Below are 21,549 nucleotides of genomic sequence, written 5' to 3' on the forward strand. Positions count from 1 at the left end.
CTGATTGGGCGGTGGCGCTGCCAATCGGCTGGCGGCCGGCCAATAGCGAGGCGGGGGCGCCCGGCGCGGGGTGGTGCGGGGAGGGGGCGTGGCCGCCGAGGCACCGGGACCCACCGGACGGGAGGGGACAGGGCCCGGCCCGGGGACGGGGCCCACCGGGGCTCGGTCGTGCCCGGTACCGCCCGCCCGGCATCCACAGCCGGCCCCGCCGCCGCCCCGTCTCCCCTTTCTCCCGGCCCCGCCGTGCGCCGTCATCCCGGTGCGGCGCATCGTTCAACCGCCGCCGTCCCCGCGCCGCAGGTGAGGCCTCGCCGGGAGCGGCACCGGCACCGGGAGCAGCACCGGGAGCAGCCGCCGCATCCCCCGAGGACCGGCCCGGTGCCATGAAGGAGGACCGTGAGCGTCCCGTTGCCCTGGGTGAGGGATGCGGGTCCAGCCCGGCACCAGCCCCGGTCGTGGCCTGGCCACCAGCGAGGCCAGTGGCACCTGTGGCACCGGCGGTTGGCGGGAGCAGCCCAGCCTCGTCACAACGGGCTGCCGTGCAGCGGCATCACCGGCCGTCCCTCTTCTTATCTCCGCGACAGGTTACGGCATCACCAAACCCGACATCCTGGCTGAGGTGGAGCGAGGGGAGACGGCGGCGGCGGTGGCGGGGCGCTACGGGGAGCACCGGAGCCCCCAGCCACGTGTGGCACCCACCGGCCCCTCCCAGGGTAAGCGGGACACAGGTGGGACCGGGGCATGGGGGATCCCACCGAACCGGAGGGCTCAGGCCCCTGGGATCCCCGGTGAGGGGGTGGCTCCCCAACGCACTCCTGTCTCCGCAGGGACGGAGGTGAAGAGTGAGGAAGGGGTGTCCCCGCCGCCTGCATCCCCCCCGTCCTGCCACACCGGCCCCGGCTGCAGCTACTGTGGCGTCCCCGAGCCAGAACCGAATCCCGATGCCAGTAACGGGGGGTTCATCGCCCCGCCACCCACCTTCGAGAGCCGCTGCCGCCGCTCGGCAGAGCCACCGCTTGAGTGCGCCGAGTGCGGCCGCGGCTTCGGGCAGAAACCGGACCTGGTGCGGCACCGGCTGGCGCACGGCAGAGAGCGCGGCTATGCCTGCGGCCGCTGTGGCAGAGGCTTTGCCGAGCCAGTGGGGCTGGGGGTGGTGGGCAGCCCCTGCCGCCCCACTCCCTGCCCCAGCCGCTCCCTGGGGATGGCGGAGGGGGGACCGGCGGCCCCCCGAAAGGAGCGGAAGGAGCTGTCACTGACGGAGAAAGTGCGCGTCCTGGAGATGCTGGAGGGCCCCAAGGTGTCGCAGAGCGAGCTGGCTAAGCGCTTCGGGGTGTCGCAACCCCAGATCTGCCGCATCATCAAGAACAAGGAGCGGATCTTGAGCGAGTGGCACCGCAACGGCGACCCGGAGCGCAAACGCAAGCGGGAGGGGAAGGACGCGGCCCTCGAGGCCGCCCTACTGCGCTGGGTGGAGGGCACCCACGCTGCTGACCTGCCCGGCACCGGTTCCCTCCTCCATCTCAAAGCCAAACACCTCGCCGAGGCGCTGGGCCGGCCCGACCCGGAGCCCAGCGGCGGCTGGCTGGCACGCTTCGGGGCTCGCCACAACCTGGCCTTCAAGAAGCCGCCGGCAGAGAAAGGGGACGCGGAGCAGCCCACGGCCGAGCGCTGGGCCAGCGTGGTGCTGCCCGGCCTCCTCCGCAGCTACGCGCCCTCTGAGATCTATGTCTGCGGGGAAACGCGGGTCCTCCTCCCAACCGGCTGCCCTGGTAAGGGCGAGAGCGCCAGTGACCAGCTGACGCTCCTGCTCTGCACCAACGCCGACGGCTCGGAGAAGGCCCCGCTGCGGGCGGTGGGGGAGAGCCCCCGGCCCCGCTGCCTTCAGGGTGTCAACCTGGGGCAGATGCCCTGGAGCTACCGCGCCGGCAGCCTGGCCGGCGTGACAGCCCCCCTCTTCACCGAGTGGCTGCGAGAGTTCAACGAGGGGATGCGGCGACAGGGGAAGAACGTCCTCCTCCTCCTCACCAAGCACGAGGCGCACCCCTACCTCCAGCTCTCCAACGTCAGGATGGTCTTCGTCCCGCCAGCCACCACCTTGGACCGCGGCATCGCCAACGACCTCAAGGGCCACTACCGGCGCCGGTTGCTGAGGTGGCTGCCGGCGGAGCGTGGCGCGGGGCAGCCGACCCTCCTGGATGCCCTGCACATGCTGGCGCAAGCCTGGGGCGACGTGCGCCCGGGGCTCATCGCCGGCTGCTTCCGTGCCGCCGGCTTCAGCCCTGACGCCGGTGCCAAGGCCTCAGCCCTCACCCCAGCGTCCAGCCTGCTCGGCCAGGAGGAGCTGGAACGCAACGGGGAGCCGGCGGACGGGGATGAGGGGACATCGGAAGGCGAGGACGCAGGAGAGCTGGTGCAGCCCTGTCCCTCGGAGCGGGAGGTCTGGGGGAGCCTGGCCACGCTGCGGCGGTATCTGGAGTGCCGGGCCACCTCGCCGGACCTCTTCCAAGCCTTCTATGAGCTGGAGGACGTGTTGCACATGGTGTCGGCCAGCGCCGGGCGAGCCCTCGTGGGGGACACCCCTCCCAAGCAGTGAGCGGAGCAGCCAGACCCGCTCACACCCGTGCCGGGGACCAGAGCTCATCGGGGTTGTCACCGGACTGGCCTGGCCACCATCCCCTGCAGCGGTGCCAGCTGAGTTGTGCCGTGGGGTTTGCTGTGGGTCCGTGTGGCGCAGGGGCAAAGCAGGTGCCCGGTGGGGGCTGTGGACCCACCACGCTTTGGATGTCACCTGTTGGGGCAGTGCCGGGGGCTGGCGGTGGCAGCGCCGGGGACACGAACCCGCTGCCAAAACCTTCTCCCACGGGGTGGCTTCTGCAGGCAGCGGGAGCCGTTGTGGACTGACCCTGTGGGGATTTGCCCTGAGTGGGGTGGTTGTGTTTGCTGGGGGGGGATGTGGGGTGCCCCGTGCTGGGGGCAGTGGCTCCCCGTGGGGGCTCGGGGGGACCGGGTGCCACCGGCTGCTGTCACCACGTGGTGCCCGGAGGTTTGCGGCAGGCATTAAAAAGGCGGAATTCAGCAAAGCGCAGTGTGGGTGGCGATTGTCATATTTTAACGTCACTTCAAGCCCTGCCATGAGCCGGGCAGAGCCCCCGCACTCCCCCCCGGGGCTGCGGGGCCACCCCAAACCTCCCCTTCCCCTCCCTCACCCTGGCCTGAGGACACGCACCCCGTGGCCCGGTGACACCGTGGCCGCTCCTGGGCCCCCACAGCACCCCAACGCCTGCTGTCCCCACCCGGGTGACAGGGCCATGGGCAGCACCCGCGGGCAGCGGGGACCTGGCTGACAACCCATGTGCACCCGGGGGTCCCCTGCGCAGCCCCCTCCCCGTGTATGTGGGACCGTGTGGGCACCCTGGGGCACCCTGTCCCTGCCCTGGTGACCCCGCTGCACTGGGGTCCCTGAGACGGGACGGGGCATGGGGACGGACCCCACCCCCGTGTGTGCACGGAGGACCAGGGGCAGCTGGGGGCCACCCCCCCCCCCCCCCCATGGTGGGGACAGGCGTGTCCCCACAGCACTGTGGCACCCAAGGGTGGTCTGCAGCCACCCCAGTGGAGGGGAAGCCAGGATGGGGGGTCATGGGGGATTTTGGGCAGGAGGTACCTGTTGGGACACACCTGGGTAGGACACCCAAGGGGTGCTCGTTGGGATGTCCAGGGTGGGGGGCTCCATTGGGGTGTCCAGGCTGGGGGGCAATTGGGGTGTCCAGAGTGGGGGGGGGGGCATTGGGGTGTCCAGGTTTGGGGGGGCCATCAGGGTATGCAGGGTGTGGGGAGCGATCAGGGTGTCCAGGGTGGAGGGCGATTGGGGTGTCCAGGGTGGGGGGTCCATTGGGGTGTCCAGGGCAGGGGGTCCATTGCGGTGCGCAGGGGGGGATGTCCATTGGGGGGGTCCAAAGCAGGGGTCCATCCCGGTGTCCAGGGCAGGGGACCCATCGGGGTGCCCGCTGGGACAGTGGTGTGTGCGAGGGGCACCCAGGGGTCTGTTGGGGTGAAGGGGGCACCCCCGGGATGCAGGGGGGGGGGGGGTGCAGCCAGCTGCCAGTCAGGGTGCGTGGGACATGGGGTACAAAGGCCCCCCCCCCGGGCCGCAGGATGCACGGGGAGTTATCGATGTAGGTGCAGGGGACAGGGTGGGCTGGGGGGGGTCCGTGGGACAGGCTGCACGGGGGCTACCGACTGGGGATGCACCATCATGGGGGTGGCACGCAGCACCTGGGGGGGGGGGAGGGGCGGGGCGCAGGGACAGAGTACCGCGGGGGGGGCATCGGGGTGCAATGGGTACACGGGGGTGCAGGGACACGCAGGGACGGGGTGCACCGGGGGGGGGGTGCCCACAGGGACGCACAACCCCAGGGGTACGCGGGGCTCCCCGTGGAGCGCAGAGACAGTGAGCGCTGGGGGCGGGGGGGCATCAGGGCCCAAAGGAAGGGGGGTGCAAGGGACAACTGGCAGGGGGAGGGGGGCACGGGAAAGTGCCCACCGGGATGCACAATCACGAGGGTGCTGGGGGCTCCCCCGGGGGTGCAGGGACAGTGGGTACCGGGGGGAGGGCAGCATTGGGGTGGGTGGCAAGGAAGGGGGTGCAAGGGGCACCCAGGGGGGCGCAGGGCAGCACCCAGGGGGATGCACAGTGACGGGGTGCAAGGGCAGTGAATGCTGGGGGGGGGCCTTGGGGTGCATGGCACACGGGGGTGCAGGGACACGCGGGGGTGCAGGGATGGGGTGCACCAGGGGGATGCCCACAGGGATGCACAATCACGGGGGTGCAAGTAGTGTCCGGGGGGGGGGGGGTGCAGGGCCAGGGTGCACCGAGGAGGGTGTGTGTGTCCCCACGGGGGTGCACACAGCACCCAGGGGGGGTGCAAGGCCCGGTTGCGCCAGGATTGGGGGGGGGGTCCCCACCGGGATGCACCCCCACGGGGTGCACACAGAGACTGGCGGGGTGGAGGGTCGGGGTGCACCGGGGGGGGGGGGTGTCCCCGCGGGGATGGACACCCACGGGGGTGCACCGGGGCTCCCTCGGCGGGGGGGGGGCAGAGACAGTGAGTAACGGCGGGGGGGGCATCGGGGTGCACAGGAAGGGGGTGGACCCCACGGGTGGGTGCATGCAGCACCTGGTGTTGGTGGGGGGGGTGTCCCCACGGGGATGCACCCCCACGGGGGTGCACACAGGGCCCCGGGGGGGGGGTGCAGAGCCGGGTTGCACCGGGGTTGGGGCATCCCCACGGGGATACACAATCACAGGGGTGCATGCAGCACCCGGGGGGGGGGTGTGTGTGTGTGTGCAGGGCCGGGGTGCACCAGGGTTAGGGGGGTTCCCAGGGGGATGCACAATCACGGGGGTGCACGCAGGGCCCGGGGGGGTGTGTGCAGGGCCGGGGTGCAGCGTGGGGGGGGGGGGGGTTGTGTGTGTGTATGTCCCCACGGGGATGCATAATCACGGGGGGTGCAGGGCCGGGGTGCAGCGGGGGGGGGGGGGGGGGGAGCGTCCCACGGGGGATGCGCAACCACGGGGGTCGCAGCGCCGGGGTGCGCAGGGCTGTGCCCACCGGGATGCACCCCCCCGGGTGGGGGCGTGTGTGTGGGGGGGTGTGGGGGGGTGTGTACGCGTGTTTCCCGCCCCCCCCCCCCCTCCCCGCCCCCCGCAACTCCCGCTCCGCGCCGCTGCTCCGCGGCGGTGCCGCCAGGGGGGCGCCCTGGGGCGGGCGCGCGCAGGGCCCCGCGCCGCGCCGCGCCGCCGCCGCTCGGAGGCGGAGGAAATGAAGGCGAGTTCCGCCGAGGCGGGAGCCATTACCCCGCCGCCGCCGCCGCCGCTGGACCTGAGCCCCCCCCCTCCCCCTCCCCCTCCCCCCCCTCCCCCAACCATCCCAACCCGGCCCCGCCGCCGCCGGTCCCCGCTTTTCCCCCCCCCCCCCTTCCCCTTTCCCCCTTCCCCCCCCTTCCCCCCCCCCCCCCCCACCCCTTCACACGCCCGTCCCGGCACAGGTAGGCGCCGCCGCCCTGCCCCCGGGGGGTGTTGAAGGGGTTGGGGGGGGGGGGAGAAAAGGCCTGCGGCCGGGGCCGGTGCTTGCCCCCCGGCCCCCCCCCCTCCTCCCCGGGGGCAGGCACCGACCCCTTTGTCCCCGGTGCCCGGCGGAAGCGCGAACAAAAGCCGCCCGCTGAAGGCCCCGGCCATGCCCTGGGGGGGGGAAGCCGGTAACGGTTTGCCCCCCCGCCTCCCCGCCCCGTCCCGGGGCACCGCTGAGGGGGGGAGAGGCCGTCGCAGCGGGGAGGGGGGTGGGTGGGGGTCCGAGGTGCTCAGCCGAGGCCGTGAGGTGGCCGCTGGAGGGGTCTTGGTGGGGCCTGGGGATGCTGGGGGTGGCCGAGGGCTCTGCCGTGGTGCTGGGGGGCTGAGGGGGGTCGGCGGGGACAAGGCCTGCGCCGTGGCACTTGGGGTGCGCCGCGGGCGAGAGCCTTGCCGGGGTCCATGACGTGGCCGTCAGGTGCTCACCGTGGCCAGGGTCTTCGCTGGGGCCTTGAGGCAGTTCCTGGGGCCATGGCATTCACCGTGGGAGCTTGAGGTCTTCACCATGGCCAAGGCCTTCGCCAAGTTCTTCGCCATGGCCCTAAGGCCCTTACCAGGACCTTGAGGTGTTCACCATGGCCAAGGTCTTCGCCATGGTCTTGAAGCACTTGGCATAGTCTTTGCTATGGCCCGAAGGCCTTTGTGAGAGCTTGAGGTGTTCACCATGGCCAAGGCTTTTTTCCACGGCCTTTGCCATGGCTCCAAGGCCTTCAGTGGAAGCTTGAGGTGTTCACCATAGCCAAGGCTTTCGCCATGGCCTTGAAGCACTCACCACGGCCATGGTCTTTGCCATGGCCCCAGGGTCTTCAATGTAAACTTGAGGTGTTCACCATGGCCAAGGCCTTCACCATTGCCTTGAAGCACTTGCCATGGCCATGGTCTTTGCCATGGTTCCAAGGCTCTCAGTAGGAGCTTGAGTCTTCACCATGGCCAAAGCCTTTGCCAAGGTCTTCATCACAGCCTTGAAGCGCTTACCATGGCCATGGTCTTCACCATGGCCCAAGGTCCTCACCAGGAACCTGAGGTGCTCGCTGGGGCCCTGAGGGTCTCGCCATGGCCAAGACCCTTGCCAAGGCCTGCATCATGGCCAGGGGCTTCACTGTGGCCTTCAGATGCTCACCATGACCAAGGCCTTTGCCACAGCCCCATGACCTGTGCTGTGGCCGAGGTCTGTGTCATGGCCCTGAGGCCCTTGCTGGGAACCTGAACACCATGGCCAAGGCCTTCACCGTGGCCCTGAGGCCTTGTGCTGCAGCCCTGGTGCTGTGTCTCTTGCCACGGTGCTGAGGTCCTTGCCATCACCAAGGTCCTAGCTGTGGACCTGAGGTGCTGACCATGGCCAAGGTCCTTGCTGTGGTGCTCACTGTGGCCCAGAGGCGATGGCCGTAGCCCTGAAGTTGTTGCTGTGGCTCCTGGGGCGCTTGCCATGCGGCCAGAGGCACTCCCCATCACTGCCAACGTGGCTAGGAGGCCCTCACCTCAGCCTGGCCCCACGGCACTTGCCATGGCCCCGAGGTGTGTGCTGTGGCCCTCGCCGCAGTTCCAATGCGCGCACCGTGACCACGACCCTCTCCGCGGCCCCCGTGGTAGCTGGCTGGGGGTCCCCGGGTGCCTCTGGTTGGAGAGGGCCGGGGGCCCTCGCCGTCAGCCCGCACTGCCGCCACCCACCGCTGCCCTTTCCTTTTCTCCCCTCCCAGGTGCTCTCGAGCTGGGGCGAGGGGATGAGGTGCCCCCCTGCCGCGTGGTGTGCCGAAGCGGCTCTTTAGATCCTCCCCGGCCCAAGCCTCCCCTGCCATGGATGCCTCGGGGGCTCTTGCTTCGGCTCCCTCCTCCGCGGCTCCCTCGGGCTCCCGCAGCCCCATGTTCCCCCCAGGAGCTGACAGAGAGGAGTGGGGACCGAGGTTCAATTGTGCCCCTTCCACCTCTGCCGCAGCCTCGCAGGCGATGCCAGCGTCTGGCCGGAAGAGGAAGGCCAACTTCTCCAATGACGAGACTGAGACGCTGGTCTGGAATGTGGTCCGGCATTTCAGCGCCCTGTATGGGTCTGAAGCCCTGCGGGCTCACCCCGTGCGGCGGAAGCAGCTCTGGACCCAAATCCAAAGCCGCGTCAACTTCCTGGGCTACACCGAACGCTCCATCGACGACCTCAAGCACAAGTGGCGCGACCTGCGGTTGGACGTCAAGAAAAAGATCACCTCCAAGAAGCACCTGCCCATGAACCGCGCCGGCGGGCCGCTCCACAAGCCACGCCTCACACCCCTGGAGAAGATGGTGGCTTCCACCTTCTTGCAGGCCAGCCACGACTCGGAACCCGAAATCATCTTGGACCCAGGTCAGTCGTGGTGTTTCTCTGGGAGAGTTGGAGTAGCAGAGTCCCCGTGCTGCCTGTCCCCACCTGCGCTCTCCAAGTGATGTCCGGCCTGGTCACGTCACCAGGCTGAGGTCCCCCCGAGCTCCTGGGTCTGCCGAGCGTTTGCGTTCTGTGCTAGCCATCGCGGCGTGGATCATGGAAGGAGACCTTGGGGTTTTGCTCTCGTATGCGGTTTGTGTCGGGATCGCAGCATCCGGCAGCGCCGCGGTCCTGTCGTATCTGAGTAGCAAACCACCAGGGTTGGAAACTACGTGCGCTGGAATTAAAAATCCACCATGGAAATAACCTGGGATCAACAGGAACACCTTAAACTTTGTGGGACCAGGCCTTTTTGGTTATGTTTTTTTCTTTAATTTGATCCAGTGCCTGGCCTTGCTGGATACCGTCTAAAGGCAGCCGGTAAAAGACGGGATGGGATTTTATTTCCCCCCTTCCTTCCGTGGTTGGTGTCCCACCTGGTTAGCTGAGGTCAGAGGGAGCAGGAGCAGCTCCTTCAGTGCGGAATCACGCTGCAGTGTCTCACACCGGGGTGCCGTGCGTTGCCGGGGGGGAGCCGACGGGTCCCTGGGTGGGCTGTGCCTTCTCGATGGGGCTGTGCCTTTGACCCCTGCAGAGCAAACCTGTGTCTCCGCGTCCTGCAGAGCCGGTCCTGCTCTTGGATAATGCCTCTTTAGCTCAAATGCCCAAGAGATGCTCCGGGGGAAGACGTTGGCGAAAGATCCAACATCGGTCTTGCAGCAATGCTGGGCTGGGCCTGTGGATACACCCCAGCTGGGCTTTGTAGCTGACCAGGAGGCAAATAGCTCCCCAGCCCTTTAATTTCCAGAAAGGGAATGTGTCTGGCTTCTTTGTGTCCCCAGAGGACACCAGGGATAGTCGTTCCTGCTCCTTGCTCTGCTCTTTGATTTCAGCCCAGACCCGTCAGGTCTCACTGGGGACGGGTGGGCGCTGTGGGTCTTGTTTCACCAGACGCCTGACTTGCTGCAGAGCAGAAGGTCTCTGGGCTGGAGGAAGAATTCCTTGTGGGACATTTAGGGGATGCCAGCCCTCTTGGGGCTGGGTGAGTTCAGGACAGTCCTGGGGGGTTGAGGGCGAGCGATTATGTGGGCTGGCCTTGCAGGAGGAGCTTCTGCACCTCGGTGCAACCCCCACGCAGCATCGCTGCCCTGCTGAGTCCCGCGGACCCTTCTCCTAGGGAGCCCCAGCCACCCTTCCACCGGAGCATGTGAGCCGCCGGTGCTGTTGTCGCAGCGGCTGAGGCTGGATTCTCTGTGTCCCGCAGATCTGTTCTTCCCGGGCGCGACCAAGCAGTCCTTCATGCACCTGCAGCCCGGCGTCAGCCACCCCAGTATCTACATCGACACCAACGGGCAGCCCTCGTCCCTGCCGGACGTGGAGGGCTCCGCGGTGCCCCGGCTGGCGGTGCAGAGCCCCGACCCCTCTGTCATCTGCGAGTACAGCCGAGGGGAAGGACAGAGCAGTTCGGGTAAGGGGACAGGCTGCGGCGGGGATTTAGGTGGCGGAGGGATGGATGGAGATCCCCTGGGAGCATGGCAGCCGGTAAAAGGTTGCGGTGGTGGTTTGCACCGAGAGCCTGGTCCCGGCAGGGCTGGGTGCAGCCCTTGGCACGGTACTGGGGGTGACACTGCGGGGGACACCCCAATCCGTGATGCTTCCCTGCGCCTGCCCAGCCTGTGAGATTGTCTCCTGGTCTGGGAGTCCCGAAGGGCTGCGGATGCGTAATGTGGAATCCAGAGCACAGTTTCGTAACCATCAAGGGTTGTTCGGTGGCAGAAGGTGGCAAACCCAAGGGAAGGCAAAGGCTGCTGCCGTCCCTGCGTCATGCAGGAGCATGGGGAACTTGCTGCGGGGGGGACAGAGGGGCGTGCGAAGCAGGCAGGAGCTAGGGCTGCACAGACGGGGCACGTTGTTTCTTCTGTGTCCCGCAGGGATGTCCGTGAGGGGGACATCCATGTGTTGGGGAGGGGCAGGGGACCGGGACAGCGGCTGGGGCTCACCGGACGGCTTTTCTTCTCTTCCAGCTGAGTCGGGACCGGAGCTGCGGACCCCGGACATGTCAGCCATTTCCCCATCCCTGCGAAACGAGTCCCTCGTCTCCTATGCCTCCATGTCAGAGGAGGAGGAACGGGAAGGCCGGGAGGTGGAAAGGGGCCACGGCGGGGCCGTGGGGATGCAGCCCGGGCCCGAGGCCGCCATGTCTTCAGAGGAAGACATGAAACTGTCCCGACAAGCCATGCTGATCCGCCGCTGCAGCTCCCAGGGCTCTGTCACCTCCCTGCCCGAGGACCCTCTCAACCCCGTGGACGCTCACTCGGACTGGGGCCACGAGGGGGTGTCCGACCTGCCCCCCATGGCCCGCGGGCTCGACTCCTCGCACCCCGAGGAGCAGGCGGGGGGCCCGGGCCCGGAGATGGGCGCTTTGCCCAGGGTACTGATGGGTCCCACCTGGGAGAAGCCGACGGCGGAGGAGGAGCCCCCGGCCCGCTCCCCGCTGCATGGTGCCCTGACCGAGGAATCGCTGCCCTCCTCCGCCTCCCCCCCGGGGGACGCCCCCGCTGCCCCCGGCCCCCCGCGCGGCCTGGGCTGCTCCCGCCTGCGGGAAGACCGGCGGGAGAGCTGGAGGACTAACATCCATCACCTGCTGGACCTGGAGGAGCAGTGGGACCAGCTGTACCACCAGGAGTTGGCCATGTGGCAGGAGGAACGGGCCACCCAGCGCGAGGAGAGGGCCCGTGACCGCGAGCTCCAGTTTCGCCTGCTCGGCGTCCTGACGGACATCCGCGACGAGCTGCGCTACCTGCGCCAGGAACGGGCCAGCGCCCGGCAGAGCCAGGCACCGCCAGCCGAGCCCCGGCCGGACCCCAGCCCGCTGCTTGAGCAGCCCAAAGCCGAGCCCACCTTCCCCGAGCCCCAGGCCGGGACCCCCAGCTGGGGAGAGACCACCGTGCCCAGCCGAAGCCCCTTCGGAAACCGTGGCCGGGGCCGGCGTCGGGGACGGCCGCGCGGCTCTGCCTCCAGACACAGACGACTCTTCCTCACCAACAGCTAGGGACGGGCAGGGACGCTGTCCCGCGAAAGGACATGGTGTGCCTGCGGCCCTCCCGGGGCTCCGGCCGCGCGGTGGGTGCCCGGCCTCGGACAGAATGGCGCGTGCGTAGGGGAACGGTGTGCGTGGGAGCTGCCTGGGTCGCGAGCGTGCGGCTGCCGGCGATATTGGCGCCTCCGAGCGCAGGGAAGGTACAAGGGGATGCAGGCAGCCGGCCCTGCGCGTGCTTGCCGTGCGCTGGGAGCGCGCCGGGCACCCGCCCACGCCCCAGGGAAGATGGTGGCGTTACACACACGTGTGTAAGGCGTGCGAGCGGCCGGGAGGCCCGCCTGCACCCACGGCCGTTGCCTCTCTGCCTGCAGGGCACGCGTGAGCCGGCGGGGAGCCCCCATGCGCGCGCGCGCAGGGGCGTCAGTGGGGCCCGTGTGACAGCGCTAGTCGAGTAGGATTACTACCTTTTGGGGGGGTGGGGAGTTAGGAACACTTAGTCGCTGATGTGCGAACATTTTATGCAAATCATTTAATGACCTAATTTGCATATAACCATAAACTTCTGTTAAAAAAGGAAAAAAAACAAAAAAAAGAATCCCCAAAAAAAACAGAAAAGCCGTCTCTGGCGTGTGGAATCCAGGGCGAGGGGGACCTGCTGTCCCCGCGTGAGCCTTCGCGTGCCACCTCGCCGAAGCCATGCTCCCCTCGACCTGACGAGCCGGCAGCGATGCCCACTGTGGCGCTGGCACGGGCGACAAGACCCTGGTCCCCTCCCCTGCGTGGGTCGTGGGTCCTTCCTCCTCCTGGCACCCCACGTAGCCTCGGGGAGCCTCCTCCGCCACCCCGGTCCCTGCTCGCTTGTGCCAAACGCCGCTCGCCTGCTGCGTCATGCTGCTGATCCGTGGTTCCTTCCCCGCTGAAATCCCCGGTGTCGCTGACACGCAGCGCCCCGTGATGCCGACTGGGTACGATATTGCGATATGGGGGTCGTTTGCCCCACGGGCTTGCCCCGCGCAGCCCGTACCGGGCAAGCCCGTGGGGCAAACGACCCCAAGCTCATTTTGGGGAGCCCAGTAGTCTCGGGTCCTGTCCCCAGGGGGTGTGCAGTGTCCTTTGCATCATGCAGGGTCCCTTGGGGAGCGTGCAGTGTCCTGCGGCACTGGGCCGTGTCCCCCGGCAGCGTCCCTAGGGAGCTCCGGCCCCCCACCCCCTCCCTCCTCTTCAGGCTGCAGCCCACGCTGGGGGGACAGCACAGCCGAAAAGCCCACCCTGAGCTGGTGTCCGTCCCACCCTCCCCCAAATGGCAGCACGGGGGGACCCGCGGCCACCTCCCTGCTCGGTGGCAGCTCCCGGCTGGGATGGGACGGTGGGACAGCACCGCCAGTGCCAGCCGCGGGGCAGCAGCTACTGGGCAAAGTGTCGCCAGACGTGGCACTTTCCGGGTCACCGGCTCCGCTCGGGGCCTCCCAGGGTGACCATCTCCCTCGGGGGGGGGGACGGGACGGTGACAACCATCTCAGGGGTGCCTGGGGAAGGGGCTGTGGTTGAAAAAGATGGGTAAACTAACTTATAGCCCCAAATCAAGGGTAGGAGGGAGCTGGGACTGGTTCGGTGATGGTGGCGGGGGGGGGGGGGGGTGGGTTTGGCTGGTTTAAATGAAGGCAGGACACGGAGGAGGTAACAGAAGGGTTTGGGTGGGAAGGGACCTTAAAGGCCACCCAGTGCCACCCCCTGCCCTGGGCAGGGACACCTCCCACCAGCCCAGGTTGCTCCAAGCCCCGGCCAACCTGCCCTTGAACCCCTCCAGGGATGGGGCAGCCACAGCTTCTCTGGGCAACCTGGCCCAGGGGCTCACCCCCCTCACAGCCAACAATTTCCTCCCAATATTTCATCTCAATCTCCCCTCTGTCAGTGTAAAACCGAGCCCCCCCTCCCCGTCCTATTGCTACATGCTCGGCTAAAAGTCTGTCCCCAGCTCTCTTATAAGCCCCTTCAGGCACTGAAGGTGGGGGGGGGGGGGGGACCCTGTGGGACCCGGGGAGGGGGGGGGCCAAGGCGCTGCAGCCCAGCATGACTTTATTCCGTATCGCATCGTCCATACAAAACTACACCCCCAAAGCACTGTACAGAGCGGGACGGCGTGGGGCTGGGTGTGGGGGGGGGGGGCAGTAAAAATAAGCAGTGGGGGCAGGGGAGCAGAGCGGCAGGCGGGGGGCGGTGGCGGCGGGGGGGGACGGGACGCGGCATGGGGTGGGGGGCTGCTCCCCATCCTGTGCAGCGAGATTGTCTGGGGGTGGGGGTGGGGGGGGAGCGGTGTTGGGGGGGGGGCCAAAGAGTGTCCATCCATGGTGGGGGCCGACCCCGGGTGGGGGGATCTGGGGGTGCATGGCCCCCCCCCCCCCCCCCCCCCCGGGGTCTCCCCGTGCCCCCCGGCCCCGTCCGGGCGCCTGTATTTGGTAGGAAGCTGCGTGGCCGGCGCCTGCCCCCGTCCCCGGGAGCCGGGGGGGTGTCAGTCCACGGCGGGGCGTCCCCTAGTCCCCGGGGGGCATGATGCCGGGTGGGGGCAGCGGGGGGGGTCCCGCCTCGGCCCCGTGGATCCGCTGGTGATCCTTGAGGGATTCCTTGTAGCGGAAGCTGCGGCCACAGGCCGGGCACTGGTAGGGCCTTTCGCCGGTGTGGATGCGCTGGTGCTTGAGCAGGTTCTGCTTGCGGATGAAGCTCTTGCCGCAGGCGGCACAGGCGAAGGGCCGCTCGCCGGTGTGCAGCCGCTGGTGGTTCTGCAGGTGCTCCTTGCGGCTGTAGCACTTGCCGCACTCGGCGCACTTGTAGGGCCGCTCGCCGCGGTGGATCATCTGGTGCCGCACCAGCCCCGAGTGGCAGTTGAAGCTCTTGCCGCACTCGGCGCAGGGGTAGGGGCGCTCGGCCGCGTGGCTCCGCTGGTGGATCCGCAGGCTCTTCTTCCCGCTGAAGCTCTTCCCGCACTCGGCGCAGCCGTGCGGACGCTCCTCGGCGGGTCCCGGCGTGGCGGTGGGGACCCCCGTCGCCTCGGGCCCCGGCTCCGCGCCTGGGGCTTTGCCCAGTCTGTGCTGTGCCGGCAAAGCCACCGCCGCCGTTGTCGCCGCCGCCTGTCCCTCGGGGCTCCCGAAACCGGCGCTGGGGAAGAGCAGCTCCCCGGAGCCACCCGGCAAACCCACCTCCTCGGGGGGCTCAGCGTGGGGGCACCGCTCCTCCGTCTTCACCAGCAGCCCCTCGCCGGCTGCAGGGGAGGGAAAGACTCCTGTCAACGCATCCCGGGGGACCGGGGATGTCCCCGAGCCGCAGCCCACCCTGGGTGGGTGCTTTTACCCCCCCAGCCCCGTCCCAGCCCTGCAAAGCCGGGCTCAGCATCGCTCACCGGGACCGGGACCCGTCAGCATCTCCCTCTCCGGCAGCTCCCAGGGCTCGCGGACGCAAGGCTCTTCCTCCTGCTTGATCCATGACAAGAAGTCGTGCGCCGTGATCAGGGCGTCCGCGCCTGCAGGGAAGGACAGGGACGGGGACTCAGCCGAGGAGGGGGGGGGCCGCATCCTGCACCGGGTGGGCCTGGGGGGGGGCCTCCCCCAGCATTGGGCAGCCGGAGGGTGCGCGGGCACGGCCCCGGACTCACCTGCGCAGGGGTCCGCCGGCATCCCCCGCTCCTCCGGGAACTGCTGCTCCCCGACAAAGGCCACCTCCTGCTTGATCCGGGACAGGATGTCGGAGGTGGAGATCAGCGACTCTGTTCACAAGGAGAGACTTGGCCGGCGCCAGGCTGCGGCTGCCCACCGCGACCCCGCGGCCGACGCGCCTCAGGGGGGTGGGACCCCCAGGCTCCGGCCATGCGGGACATCCCCGTCCCACAGCAGTTACGGGGCATCAAACACCCCCACAGATGTAGGGACGGGTGACCGTGGGACAGCCCATGGGGACAGGTCCCCTTGGGACAGCTCATGGGGATGGGTGGTCATGGGACAGCCCATAGGAATGGGTCCCCTTAGAACGACCCATGGGGATGGGTCACCTTGGGACAGCCCATGGGGATGGGTGACCATGGGACAGCTCTTGGGGATGGGTCACCTTGGGACAGCCTGTGGGGATGGGTGACCATGGGACAGCTCTTGGGGATGGGTCACCTTGGGACAGCCTGTGGGGATGGGTGACCATGGGACAGCTCTTGGGGATGGGTCACCTTGGGACAGCCTGTGGGGATGGGTGACCATGGGACAGCTCTTGGGGATGGGTCACCTTGGGACAGCCCGTGGGGATGGGTGACCATGGGACAGCTCTTGGGGATGGGTCACCTTGGGACAGCCTGTGGGGATGGGTGACCATGCGACAACCCATGGAGTTGGGTCACCTTGGGACAGCCCGTGGGGATGGGTGACCATGGGACAGCTCTTGGGGATGGGTCACCTTGGGACAGCCCATGGGGATGGGTGACCATGTGACAACCCATGGAGCTGGGTCACCTTGGGACAGCTCTTGGGGATGGGTCACTTTGGGACAGCCCATGGAGTTGAGTCACCTTGGGACAGCCCATGGGGATGGACGGGTGACCGTGGAACAGCCCTTGGGGACAGGTGACCATGGGAGAGCCCGTGGGGATGGATGACCATGGCACAGGCCATGGAGATGGGTGACAACAGCACAGCCAATGGGCACGGGTGACTGTGGGACAGCCCATGGGCTCTGATGTGACGTGGGGGCGGTGGGGGACACATGGATCTCCCAGTGACGGATGTCCAAGACCCAGCACATCAGTCCTGGGGGATTTTCCGGGGTCACTCGCAGTGGCCCCCTCTCACGCAGTGGGGCGCAGAGTCTGGCCAGGGCTCGAAAACTTGGGTCCTGGGGGTCTGGGACGGAGGAGGGACATCCCCGGGGTGAGAAATGGGATGGGGGGAACACGAGGTGGGAGGCAGCGGGGATGGCGGGGGGGGACCCGGCCGGTGCCTCACCCGCGCAGGCGTCCGGCGGCAGCTCCCTCTGCTCCATCTCCCTCTGCTCGGGGACGCAGGGACCCTCCCCGCGCTCGCCGCGGGGCTGCGCCTCGCTTCTGGAGATGGCACCGTCTGCGCGGGGAGACAGCGGGGCTGGCACCGGCGGGGGGGGCTGCGCCCGCCTGACCCTCCCTGTCACGCGCAGGGGACACACTGGCATCTCCCCTGGCGGAGAAACTGCCTAAATTTGGCGGGATCTCCGTGCCGGGAGGCCCGTGCAGCGCAGATGCTCAGTTCCCTTGATTCTGGGGGATGAGGACCCGCTCCAGCTCCCCGTTTTGGGGGATGAGGACCCGCTCCCACTCCCCGGGACTGGGTGGCACTGGTCGCCCCACGCGGCGGCACCGGCACGGCACGTCATCCCACACGACCTGCACGGATTCCTTCCGAAAGGGGAGGTCCCGGAGCCACGGCGCGTGCCCCCACCGTCCGCTGGTGGAGGACAAGGGCACCCGCATCCGCGACCCGCCGGGGAGACGCGGCCATCACCCCGTCCTGCCGGGAAAGGGGCGAAAAGGGATGTTTACCCAGGGAGAGCAAAGACTCATAGTTCTCCTTCACCAGGTTATTGTACAGCTCTTTCTGCCACTCCTCCAAATTCTTCCACTCCTCCGCCGAGAAGTAGACGGCAATGTCAACAAACGTCACCGGCACCTGCAGGGACAAGCCCCCGGCAGCTCAGCGGCACCACTCCCCACAGGAGCGGAGGGTCCCCCCGCCCGGCCCGCAGCCCCCCCGGGAGCCATTACCTTGGGGACCTCACCCCGGGGGCCGGGGGGCAGCCGCAGCACCCAGAAATTCCTGTTCTTCAGGAGGTTCTCCACGTTCTCCAGGCGCCGCTGGAGCAGCCCGTACTCCTGGATGAGGGTGCCCAGCACGGCCCACTTGCTCTCCAGCTGGTTCCCGAACTCCATGGTCGTCTTCTCGCAGTCCAGGAGTTTCTTCTCGGCCGTGCCGGACCGACCCTCCAGGCTGAGCAAGCGGGTGGCGAGGAGGTCGATCTTCCTCTCCATGGCCTGCACCGTGGCCACCACGGTCCAGAGCGAAGCCTCGGCGGAGTGGAGCTGCGCCTCCCGCACGTGCGCCCGCTCCGGCAGCAGCGGCGGCTGCAGCGGCATCAGGTGGGGGGCTTCCACGTTCCACTCCTGCACCTGGGACGTGGGGAGGACGCAGGTGGGAGGGGGCCCATGGTCAACCCCAACCTTGGGTCATGCCCGGAGCCCCGGCCCCACGGCAGGCATCGCTTCCCCCAGTTCAGGAGCTTTTGGCCACCACTGGCCCCAGCACCAGTGGGGACATGCCCTACAGACGCCACCATGCCCGCCGTGTGCCAATGGCTCGGCCGGGCAGGATTTGGCCCCTGGAGTGGTCTGTGGAGGATGGTGCCAGGGAGGCACCGGGCCGCCCGGATCAGGGATGTCTGGGGACATCCTGGGGACACACGTGAATCCCAGGTCAGAGGTGCCTGGGGCACCCTGGGGCTGAAGCCTGCACGGAGCACCCCAGGGGCACTAGGACGTCCTGGGGGCACGGGGACATCCTGGGTCAGAGGTGCCCTGTCACATCCTGGGGACACACGGGTATCCCGGGTCAGAGGTACCCAGGGACATCCCGGGTCAGCAGTGGCCTGCCACGTCCCTGGGGCACCAGGGAATCCTGATGACATGGGGACATCCAGGCTCAGAGGTGCCCAACCACATCCCAGGGACACTGGGACATCCCAGGTCAGAGGTGCCCAGCCACATCCCAGGGACATCGTGGGTCAGAAGTGCCTGAGAACATCCTGGGGACACACGGGTATCCCAGAGCATGGGGACATCCTGGGTCAGAGGTGCTCCAGGGTCATCCTGGGGACACATGGGCATCCCGGGTCAGCGGTGCCCGGCCACATCCCAGGGGCATGGGGACATCCCAGGTCAGTCCCAGAGACATCCTGGTGACACAAGGGGACATCCAGGGATCACGGGGACACCCCAGGTCGGAGGTGCCTGGTCACATCCCGGGGACGTCCCGGGTCAGAAGTGCCCAGGAACATCCTGGTGACACATGGGCACCCTGGCTCAGAGGTTCCTGGCCACATCCCGGGGGCATGGGGACACCCCAGATCGGAGGCGCCTGGTCACATCCCGGGGACACGGGGACACCCTGGGTCAGCAGTGCCCGGCCACATCCTGGGGACATGGGGACATCCCGGGCCAGCAGTGCCCACATACATGACATATGGGGACGCGCCAGGTCAGAGGTGCCCAGGGACATCCTGGTGACACATGGGCATCCCGGGTCAGAGGTGTCTGGCCACATCCCGGGGACATGGGGACATCCTGGGTCACAGGTACCTGGTCACATCACGGGGACACCCCTGGTCAGCAGGGCCAGGCCACATCCCGGGGACATGGGGACATCCCGGCTCAGCGGTGCCCAGGGACATCCCGGATCAGAAGTGTCTGGCCACATCCCAGGGACATGGGGACATGCCAGGTCAGAGGTACCCAGGGACACCCTGGCTCAGCGGTGCCCGGACACATCCCAGGGGCACAGGGACACCCTGGGTCAGAGGTGCCTTGTCACATCCCGGGGGACATGGCAACGTCCCAGGTCAGAGGTGCCCAGCCATATCCCGGGGGACATGGGGACATCCCGGGTCAGTGGTGCCCGGCCACATCCCGGTGGCACGGGGACACCCCGGGTCCAAGGTGCCTGGTCACATGCCGGGGGACACGGGGACACCCTGGGTCAGCAGTGCCCGGCCACGTCCTGGGGACATGGGGACATCCCGGGTCAGAAGAGCCCAGGGACATCCCAGGTCAGCGGTGCCCAGCCATATCCCAGGGACATGGGGACATCCCGGGCCACAGGTACCTGGTCACATCCTGGGGGCACAGGGACATCCCGGGTCAGTGGTGCCCAGGGACATCCCGGGGACGTGGGGACATCCCGGGTCAGAGGTGCCCAGGGACATCCCGGGTCAGAGGTGCCCGGCCACATCCCGGTGGCATGGGGACACCCCGGGTCGGAGGTGCCTGGTCACATCCCGGGGGACACGGGGACACCCCGGGTCAGCGGTGCCCGGCCACATGCCGGTGGCACGGGGACACCGCGGGGGCAGCCCGGGTCGGGTCCCCGGGGTCCGGCGGGGTCCGGCGGGCGCAGGGGGTGGCGGGGGGGGGTCCCGACGGCGTGGGGGGTCCGGGCCGGTGCCGGCGGGGCCGAAGCGGGGCCGCCCCTCCCCCGGTGCCGGCGCCGGTGCCCCCCGGAGGGCTCCGACCGCTCTTACCTGGGCGGGCGCCCACTCGGCCATGGCCCCGCGGTGCTGGGCCGGGCCCCGGCTGGGAGCGGGCCGCGGCGGGGAGGGCGCGGAGCGGAGCGGGGCCGCGCTGCCGCCCGCCGCCGCGCCGGGGCCGGGGCCGGGAGCGGAGCCGGGGCCGGGGCCGCTGTCGGTGGCTGCGCGCTGCGGGCCGGGCCCCGCCGCCCCTCCGAGGAGCCAGGGGCAGCCGGGGAATTGCATCCGCCACCTCCGGGCTTGGCGGCGGCGGGCGGGGGGGAGCGAGCGGCGCCGAGCGCGGAGCACTGCCGCCTACCGGCACCGGGGCCGCCGGCACCGGCACGGGTGTCAGTACCGGCACAGGCACCGGCACCGGCATCCGTACCGGCGCCAGCATCAGTACCGGCACCGGCACCGGCATGGGCATCCGTACCAGCACCAGCATCAGTACCAGCATCGGCACTGGCACCGGCACCAGCACTGGCATGGGCATCTGTACTGGCACCAGCATCAGTACCAGCATCGGCACCAGCACCGGCACTGGCACTGGCATGGGCATCCGTACCAGCACCAGCATCAGTACCAGCATCGGCACCGGCACGGGCATCCGTACCAGCACCAGCATCAGTACCAGCATCGGCACCGGCACTGGCACCGGCACTGGCATGGGCACCTGTACCGGCACCAGCATCAGTACCGGCATCAGCATTGGCACCGGCACCGGCACTGGCATGGGCATCTGTACTGGCACCAGCATCAGTACCGGCACCGGCACCGGCATCGGCACCGGCACTGGCATGGGCATCTGTACTGGCACCAGCATCAGTACCGGCACCGGCATCGGCACCGGCACTGGCACTGGCATGGGCATCTGTACCGGCACCAGCATCAGTACCAGCATCGGCACCAGCACTGGCACTGGCATGGGCATCCGTACCAGCACCAGCATCAGTACCAGCATCGGCACCGGCACCGGCACCGGCACTGGCATGGGCATCTGTACTGGCACCAGCATCAGTACCGGCACCGGCATTGGCACTGGCACTGGCACTGGCATGGGCATCTGTACCGGCACCAGCATCAGTACCGGCACTGGCATCGGCACCGGCACTGGCATGGGCATCAGCACTGGCAACAGCATCAGTACCGGCACCGGCATCGGCACCGGCATGGGCATCAGTACCAGCAACAGCACGGGTATTGGCACCAGCATCAGCACTGGCACTGGCAGTGGCATGGGCGTCAGTAATGGCACTGGCATGGGCATCAGTACCAGCACCACCATGGGCACTGGCATCAGCATCAGTACCGGCACAAGCACTAGCATTGGCACCGGCACTGCCACCAGTACTGGTACCGGCACCAGCATCGGCACCAGCATCGGCACCAGCACTGCCATGGGCATCAAGTACCGGCACCGCCACTGGCATGGGCATCAGTACTAGCACCAGCATTGGCACCGCACCAGCATGGGCATCAGAACCAGCGCGGGCACTGGCACGGGCATCAGCACCAGTGTCAGCATGGGCATCGGTATCGGCATCGGTACCAGCATCAGCACCAGTACCAGTACTGGTGGTATCTCAGGACCAGTATCAGCACCAGTGTCAGTGCTGGTACTGGCATCGGCATGAAGTCCTGGCATCGTCACCGGCATGGGCATCAGTATCCACACAGGCACGGGCATTGGCACCAGTGTCATCAGGGGCATTG

At 68.5% G+C, this 21,549-nt stretch overlaps 3 protein-coding genes across 3 annotated transcripts in view; 2 read left to right on the forward strand and 1 right to left on the reverse strand.

Annotated features, from left to right (window-relative positions):
• Positions 1 to 19,944, reverse strand: part of LOC128905119 (uncharacterized) — a 43,506-nt gene extending 23,562 nt beyond the window's left edge. The window contains exons 1-12 of the mRNA XM_054190605.1: positions 19,849 to 19,944; positions 17,324 to 17,725; positions 17,102 to 17,228; positions 16,533 to 16,646; positions 15,203 to 15,313; positions 14,951 to 15,070; positions 14,092 to 14,812; positions 10,831 to 11,112; positions 3,679 to 3,746; positions 2,048 to 2,220; positions 1,177 to 1,377; positions 979 to 1,041 (exon numbers count right to left, since the gene is read on the reverse strand). Of these exons, the coding sequence (XP_054046580.1) occupies positions 979 to 1,041; positions 1,177 to 1,377; positions 2,048 to 2,220; positions 3,679 to 3,746; positions 10,831 to 11,112; positions 14,092 to 14,812; positions 14,951 to 15,070; positions 15,203 to 15,313; positions 16,533 to 16,646; positions 17,102 to 17,228; positions 17,324 to 17,725; positions 19,849 to 19,872 (2,406 nt within the window). The 5' untranslated portion in view covers positions 19,873 to 19,944. The remainder of the gene's footprint in view (positions 1 to 978; positions 1,042 to 1,176; positions 1,378 to 2,047; positions 2,221 to 3,678; positions 3,747 to 10,830; positions 11,113 to 14,091; positions 14,813 to 14,950; positions 15,071 to 15,202; positions 15,314 to 16,532; positions 16,647 to 17,101; positions 17,229 to 17,323; positions 17,726 to 19,848) is intronic.
• ZNF589 (zinc finger protein 589) lies at positions 89 to 2,932 on the forward strand. Its single transcript, XM_054189505.1, has 3 exons — positions 89 to 417; positions 585 to 713; positions 828 to 2,932. The coding sequence occupies exons 1-3, from the start codon at positions 384 to 386 to the stop codon at positions 2,591 to 2,593; spliced, it is 1,929 nt and encodes a 642-aa protein (XP_054045480.1). The 5' UTR covers positions 89 to 383; the 3' UTR covers positions 2,594 to 2,932.
• Positions 6,009 to 12,463, forward strand: LOC128904784 (uncharacterized). Its single transcript, XM_054189492.1, has 4 exons — positions 6,009 to 6,048; positions 7,825 to 8,459; positions 9,781 to 9,984; positions 10,541 to 12,463. The coding sequence occupies exons 2-4, from the start codon at positions 7,922 to 7,924 to the stop codon at positions 11,566 to 11,568; spliced, it is 1,770 nt and encodes a 589-aa protein (XP_054045467.1). The 5' UTR covers positions 6,009 to 6,048; positions 7,825 to 7,921; the 3' UTR covers positions 11,569 to 12,463.
• Positions 19,945 to 21,549: the final 1,605 nt, after the last annotated feature.

Source organism: Rissa tridactyla, chromosome 2 (genome assembly GCF_028500815.1).
Source record: "Rissa tridactyla isolate bRisTri1 chromosome 2, bRisTri1.patW.cur.20221130, whole genome shotgun sequence".
Taxonomy (NCBI): Eukaryota; Metazoa; Chordata; class Aves; order Charadriiformes; family Laridae; genus Rissa; species Rissa tridactyla.

Bases quoted from the DNA above. Each gene is read 5' to 3' on its own strand.
- ZNF589 (XM_054189505.1), top strand. From the start codon at position 384: ATGAAGGAGGACCGTGAGCGTCCCGTTGCCCTGG. The intron at 418-584 runs GTGAGGGATGCG...TCTCCGCGACAG, and splicing joins TGAGCGTCCCGTTGCCCTGG to GTTACGGCATCACCAAACCC. The intron at 714-827 runs GTAAGCGGGACA...CTGTCTCCGCAG, and splicing joins ACCCACCGGCCCCTCCCAGG to GGACGGAGGTGAAGAGTGAG.
- LOC128904784 (XM_054189492.1), top strand. From the start codon at position 7,922: ATGGATGCCTCGGGGGCTCTTGCTTCGGCTCCCTCCTCCGCGGCTCCC. The intron at 8,460-9,780 runs GTCAGTCGTGGT...TGTGTCCCGCAG, and splicing joins CGAAATCATCTTGGACCCAG to ATCTGTTCTTCCCGGGCGCG. The intron at 9,985-10,540 runs GTAAGGGGACAG...CTTCTCTTCCAG, and splicing joins GGAAGGACAGAGCAGTTCGG to CTGAGTCGGGACCGGAGCTG.